Source organism: Dendrobium catenatum, unplaced genomic scaffold, assembly GCF_001605985.2.
Source record: "Dendrobium catenatum unplaced genomic scaffold, ASM160598v2 fragScaff_scaffold_819, whole genome shotgun sequence".
Lineage (NCBI taxonomy): Eukaryota > Viridiplantae > Streptophyta > Magnoliopsida > Asparagales > Orchidaceae > Dendrobium > Dendrobium catenatum.
The window spans coordinates 785,499-792,928 of record NW_021319281.1 but is presented as its reverse complement, the minus strand read 5'-3'; the positions used below and the strand labels follow the sequence as shown (position 1 = coordinate 792,928).

Sequence of the window (7,430 nt, the reverse complement as noted above, 5' to 3'; positions counted from 1 at the left end):
CTAACAAAGACTCACCCTGAAACCGAGAGTTATATTAAAGACAGAGCCACACAAGCATATACCAACTCATGCCATGTGTCATGTGCAATCATTAAGGAGTCATTAATATTATACTTTTATCTTTTATCGAGTGTAGCCTTCCCTATAACTCTCCGAGCCCTATATAAATAAAGAATGAGGAGACACATTTTGGAAATGTTTCAAATAGTTTTCGAATCTTTTGAATTATTCAAGATATTTTGGATACTTTCTGATATTTTGAGCATACTTTGGTCTCTCTCTCTCTCTCTCTCCCTCCATAATCAAACAAGTCTCTCTAAGTCTTCTCTTTTATATAGAAGAATGCTTGCTAAGGTCAAGTGTCATCAATAGACATTTGGATCCTCCAAAAACAGTAATAAATATCCTTTTTTTTTATATATAATTAAACTTCTTAGCATATGATTTGGAAAAATATGGCAAGCCTCCCTTCTTTCAAATCTTAAACAACACAGAAAGGACGAGTAAGATCCTTCCCTTTTTTTTTTTAACTATTGTCCCCAAAAAAAAACTCCATGTCCGAAACTGAAAAAAACATACTCATTGTATCTATCATACATTTTGATTATTTTCAGATAGTAATGCCATAGAAACACATTTGAGGACCTCACAAGGCTGCGCATGATTCCACATGACAATGGAATTGGAACTGTAGAATGATTTTTGATGCAGTAAAGACCAATATTTTACCTCATCATAAGACATGAAAGGAAGTCCAAGATCTGATAGCGGACGAGCAGCAATGCAATCAAACCAATCCCTCCCCTTACACTGCTTGAGGCCTCGTACAACTGCAGATTGTGTGATGAAATTCTTGATGTAAAACTTATCCACATCAATTACCGGGACATTCCTCAATCTATATTTTGAAAGCAACAGCAGCACGGTGAGCATGTAACTGTCAACTGCAACAGGGAGGAAAGGTGCCCAGCGATACATCTCAACAACTGATTTCACCTGTGAAAGACCAATACGTAGAATTAAAATTGAGCAATGAAGACACACCGAAACATTTAAATGGATCATTCGTATATAGGTTCGCTAAAGGGCATGAAGACACTTAATCACTGTTACAATATCTCTCTCTATAAAACAAAAATTAGATTCAAGCTGTCCGACCAATAATATTTGTACCGCTCCCTTAATCACTTAATCACTGTCTCAGTCGGGTACAATAAGACATCAACAAGTAGGTCATCATTAGGAATGAACACTCCATCTAGTTTAAATATATTCAGGTATCAGTGTGAACAATAATATTCACCATATCTCTTGCTGCAACAAAATAAAACTCACCTGAAATGAAGGGGGAAAAACTAAGAAGGAAATAAACAAAAATTGCATGTAACTTGTATAAGATTCATGGTTTAGATGAAAGGTGCTATCACAGCAGGAATAAGGGTATTTACTGTTGTTGATTTGAATGGTTCTTCTTGCCGTAGCAGTTTGTAGAATTGTTCGCCCATGTGATCGGCAGCTGTTGCGGCATCTCTCCCAACACTCTTCTCTGTAGCTATTCCACCTGCCAATGCAGCACCAGAAGCAGCAAGTGTCAACCCAGCAACTGCAACTGGACTAGTAGCACCTATAGCTAGAGCTCCTAGACCACCTACAGCAGCAGTTCCAAGTGCAGCAGCAGTTGCTGAGCCAGCAGATAACGCAAAAGCAGCAAGCTCTGCATTCTCCAGCACCCAAAGTATGACCGCAGAATAATCTATAATTCCAAGGTATCTTCCCTTCCAATTTGTACTGCTCCCTGCCTCGGCATTTCTTACAGGAGCAGCCAAGATTTTGTTTCTAGATAAGATTTGAACAGCATCAAGCATAGTTGCATCTGATTGAATTTCAATCACTGCATCAAAAATAAAATTTTCAATACTAAAATGCCACAGATAAATAGAAATCATTCCAAAGGGTGGTCAATATATGGGTAAATTGCAGATTGATTCAGCTTCTTTTTATTTATAATGGATAAATCTCAGGCATCCCTTTTAAAAGAACAAGTATTACCATTAGCAACCACCCCCATCCTAATTATCAGAAAAATTGCATGTCTGTGCTCCTACCAACATCCCTTCAAGGAGAGGTGGGAGAGATGAAGAAAGGTGGGTGCAATCAGCAGTTAGGTGTGAGACAGTGAGAGGAGAAGGTGCCCCATTTATCATAGATAACAGCCACCAAGAAACTAATTAGCGTAAATAGATATGAAAAACCTGGTGGACGATTTACCAAAAAACTGTTTCCTGTCATTATCAACAATTTTCCCAATAGTCATTACATATCCTTCCACATACAGCAATAATAAATGGTCTCAGAAAGTGAGTTCAAGGATGACACAAGGTTTAAACTTCAAAGCACATAGGAGAAACACAAAAATTCCAGAGCGACTAGGCAAAATATTTTGGCTTCAATTAAACTAGTTGGTTGGAGTACCTTTGCCACCCGGAACTTCAGGGAATGATGAGACTGGGATCTGTGCAAAAGCAGCCGTCAAAGATTCCTGCAGAGAAGAGGGCAACCTTTTCCTTGATTGAATAGCCTCAAAATAATCATCACAAGTAGGGATTCTTGAGTTTCCTTCAACATCTTTTGCCATTGCAAGGAATATTTTGGATCATTACTTATCGGCACTAATTCAAGGAAAACAAGTGATTCTAATTATGCAATTGTACATGTTGATTTTTTTAGAAAATGCTTAACAGATTCAACTTACAATGACAAAAGTATAAAGAACTCAATATTTTCTATGATCAACAAACATTTTATGCAATTTAGATTAGTAACCATACAAAAGCGTTTGCATAAAAGAAAATATGCATCCCATTTTTGAAACGACACCACAATGTAACAACTAGTATTGAATGATCCGCTAGAAATGATGTCAATGATGGCAATAAACAAATTAACTCTAGATTGGCCCTACTAGACTAGCTATGTTTCAGGAGAAAGAAACGTTTATCACATAAGATGCTAGGTTGGAATCTTAACTTTTCATGCCATTAGCATTAGAATGGAGAAACTTTCCAGATAATTACGTTCCTGGAGAAAGAAACATTCATGTCAATAAAAGGTTAGCATGGAATCTCCTCTCTTCTACAATGTTTAGGCAATTTATCTTTCTTGCTCATTTGGTTGCTAAAAGTTAGAAATTATGCTTTGAAAAGTAATGAAACTTGCTAGTTTCACAAACAAGGTAAACAAAAATGAAGAAGTCATTTTTCAAAACAAGTGTTTAACGAAATACGCCATTAGTGAATGGAAAAGTCAACATGAATCCTTTTTTCTCCATTGTATCCTACTAAGACTTAGATTCACATGTACATCTAATAGAAAAAAGTCATTTCTAATACTTTCTAATTAAGGTCAACCTCTACATTTCTTAACATAGGCCAAATCTAATAAATCTACACTCTTAAGTGAGTAATCAGATGTGGGCACCGAAAATTCGGCACCGACCTCCGCCCTCACATGTTGTTTGATTGTGCTTTTTCTTTTTGCGAGGAGTTTTAACAGAATTAAGTTTCGGGGTAAATTTTGGAAGGCTGATGGGTTTGTAGATAAGACACTACCCAGAGATTTCGACCTCATTTTGTGAGGACTTTATGATCTGAGTTCTGGTTTCCAATAGGCGCAAGCCCCTATAGTCAATTACCCCTCTCGATCACGAGAGAGAACTTTCGATTAAGGCTAGTCGTCAATCAAATACGTAGAACATACGTGTTATCTGGCATATAGTAGCAGCATGGATTTGGATTTGGAAATTGGGTTTGAATTTGAGTATTTGGAAATGGTTGGAAAGTTTGATATTTAAAATAGGAAATTTCACCATCTTGCACTTAAAGCGGATGGTGGGGGAATGGATGATAGACCCGATCAAGATCTCATGGTTCCGTCGTCCCGGGCCATCATGGTCCCTGGTCTACTTAGTCAGAGGAGGTAGTCGACCCAATCTGACAGAAGGATCCTTGTCGGCAGCCATGGGTTGCTTCGTCCAAGGGTACCTTGTAAACATGGGGTGAATGTTTGTCTAAGGGGACATTTAAATCCACCTTAGCTAATAGAGGGCTTTGTGCCCTATTGATCATATCCTATTAATTCATATCTGAAGGATTTGATGCCACTAAGAAACATATTGACGCTAGCCATAACCGGTATTTCGTGATGCCATTTGGCGGCAAAACCACTCGGTTCAGAGGGCCCCAGATCATAACCATTTATCCTGCGGTGCCATTTGGCGGCAGACCACCGATTAGAGGACACGTACCACGTCCTTATTGGCATGAGATTGTTTGAAAATGGATCCTAATGATATTTTTGACTAGGCATTAACTCTTTGTGAGCTGAAGTAGTTTTTAATTTGTCCACCTTGGCAAACTGTTGCAGAGGGCGGATGTATTTTGTTTAAGTTATTGATGGCTTGATTTCAATTTTAAATATTTTGAATTTGGGATTTGTTGGGTTTTGGACTTTTTGGATATTTGAGGTGACATTTGAAAATGCCTGAAATTAACCCCTCCAGTTGATATTTTCATTCAACATGACCATCATCGGGGTGATTTTTTGAGGTCATTTGAAAATATTGGCATTTAAAACTTAAACCTTGTCAAGCTTATCAACTTGCTGATAAGGGATCAGGTTTTGTAGACTTTATGCATTTGTTAGTGAATTCTCTTGATTATAGGTCTTAAAGGCCTAATATGAATGTATTAAAACAAATATATCGGTCGCCACAACCGTATATTTGTTTAATAGTTCGAACCCTGTCAACTTCTATTGATCCGTATAGAAGGATCGGGTTTGAACTTGAATTCGCTTATTGTCCCGCGCAACATCCCTAGGCGTCACGTGTGTATTTATAACACACTCGCCGGGGCCCATACGGGTGTTTGGGGGCATTTTATAATTATACCCTGTCTACTCCTCTATACCTGCTTAGGATGATTGGGTTCAAATTTAATAACCCGCGCAGCAATCCTAGACATCACGTGTGTACCAATAACACGCTCGCCGGAGCCCATGCGGGTCGAGATTGTGTTTTCCCGTTTTGTGTGGCTATGTGTATACAGATTACAGTACTCGTGCAGGGGTATTTTGAAATATTTATATTTTATTTGAGAGTGGTACATTAAATGTATAGAAGTCTTCTACAATAGCCCATAGGAGTTCTATACTTGTCATAATGCTTCGACATTTGCCGATAGGGCATCATCAATTTTGTCATCAACCTCTCATATTTATCATATGCAGCTTTTCAATGCTTGTGGGGACTACTGTATCATCAACACATTTGTAGAGGGCCTTTTGACGATTCAAAGACACACTCAGCAGGAACCTTTTACATTGATGATTTCAGGTTCTCCTTATAAACTTATTAGTGTAGGCACTGTGGAATTCATACCATTCATATGCAGACTGGTGATTTGGCAACATCATTTGTAATCAAAATATTTATTCGTGTTGATTGTTGCTTATGAGTGAGGTGTAGAAATTTCAATCATTATGAATCCTTGTGATTGCTCCTATGTTAGTTAACATGATTTATTAGACGAATGACATTCCTCGCCGATTCTTCCATGTCTGTTGATTGACAAGTAGTTGTTGTATTCATCATGTTATTCTTTGCACATCTATTGCACCCCAATTACTTGTAGAGGATAGACATATGTTTCTTGAAATCTTGCAAATAACATAATATATGTGTATCTATATTCATGAGGGACGGGCCATCTTTATAGTATCTCTATTATCGTCGATTGCAGAAGCACTGCTACATTCATCACTAAGCACTTCATGCATGCTTGCTAGTGAACTTATTATAGTTTACAATCTCCTTGTAGTCACTTGTAAGCACATTGTTGCTTGCACTAGTCAAAGTAATTCATGATTTTCATAATGATATTATTGCTCGTAGATTGGAATATACATATATTCTTGCCATAATACTATTGCCGATGATATGGGTGATTATTATTGACTTCTGCATTCGCTATGCTTAGTAGATATATCAGATCTTCAGGCTTCACCTATGATCATATTAGTGCATTTATATTGTACATTCCTTTCAAATTGGTTGGGGTTTACTGACATTAATTTGCAGTCAAGTATTTTGTCACTTATCCATCACGAATCTTTTGATTAATCATTGATCTTCATACCATTAGTTGCTAAGCGAGATGTAGGATTTTTGTCCACCACGGATCATTGCTTATAAACATATTATAATTGAACTTCTGCTCATCATAAGTTCCACATGCTTTCGTTGGTCACATATTTTCCACATTCTTTGAAAAGGGATCAAATCTCCGTATGCACATGTAATTAGATCAGCGTGTTCATTACAAGTCTCTTGATATTGAGTGAAAAGCTTGCATTGTTGACTGCAATCATGGTATTGCTCAAAATAACCCAAGCTTTGATTCTGTAATTGAGTTTGTATTCTTAGTAGCCTCTTCTTGTAGATAGGTTATGAACACACATTTCTTATCTCTATTCATGATTAATACATGTAAGAAGACCCTTTGATATTTCAATGAAATACCTTGTTGTCGATTGTAGACATATCATTGCATACGAATCACTATGGATTTGTCGTTGTATTCAGTGCATGCCTCTTGAGTGTGTTTGTAGACTAATCACATAATGAATACGAATATTGTAATTGATCACTGTCTCTCTCATATAATAGATCAAGCATTTTGTTTTGCATGGGTTTCATACTTATATGTTTGATCACTTCTCATTTGAGAGATTTTAGCATTATACATTAGATTATGCTCTCTATAATTACAAGTCCAGTTCATGTTCTTTGCTATTCAAATGTCCACAAGTTCGATTTAAGTCTTTGTTCAGCTCGAGTCCAAGTTCAACCATAGTCCCCTGCGGTCCAACTCAAGTCTTTGCTTGAGTTCAAATGAGAGTCCAAGTTATGTGCTCTTCTTCTTCTTTTTCTTTTCTTCTTTTTTTTTTTTAGACTTGAGTTCATATTTACTTAGGTCAATTGAATGAGGTCCACAAGTCCAATTTGTTCCAAGTCCTTGTCTATATTTCAGACAAAATTTTGGCAACCTCCCGACGTCTCCCCCGTTTAGGGGAAAAACCAAGAGGCCGCCTACCCGCCACGTCAATAAAGACGTGCACGGTTGGTGTTGCTGAGACACCGCGGCGGTTGTATTTTTATTTTTCTCCCACCATGCGCACTAAAGGCGTGCTTGGGGTTTTATAAAAAGCATTTTTGAAAAAAAAAACAGTTTTTGATTTCCTCCCGCCCGGGGGTACTTAAAAGTGATCCCGCTTCGCCACACGTGCCGCACCGGGGCTCCATCCTACCACGGCCAATAAAGGCGTGCTTAGGACAGTTCTCCAATTTGCCACGAATATTGAAGCAAGGTTTT

The 7,430-nt window shown here is 37.7% G+C and overlaps 1 protein-coding gene across 5 annotated transcripts in view; it reads right to left on the bottom strand.

Annotated features, from left to right (window-relative positions):
* Positions 1–537: 537 nt before the first annotated feature.
* The window catches only part of LOC110109816 (SNF1-related protein kinase regulatory subunit gamma-1-like), an 18,236-nt gene continuing 11,343 nt past the window's right edge, over positions 538–7,430 (bottom strand). Inside the window, exons 1-4 of one of the 5 annotated variants that reach the window (XM_020841019.2) lie at positions 3,028–3,061; positions 2,473–2,539; positions 1,449–1,891; positions 545–996 (exon numbers count right to left, since the gene is read on the bottom strand). In XM_020841019.2, the coding sequence (XP_020696678.1) occupies positions 592–996; positions 1,449–1,865 (822 nt within the window). In that variant the 5' untranslated portion in view covers positions 1,866–1,891; positions 2,473–2,539; positions 3,028–3,061 and the 3' untranslated portion in view covers positions 545–591. Of the gene's footprint in view, positions 997–1,448; positions 1,892–2,472; positions 2,670–3,027; positions 3,062–7,430 lie in introns of those variants that run through there. The other 4 variants (XM_020841018.2, XM_020841017.1, XM_028696702.1 and 1 more) reach the window with 4 other exon arrangements.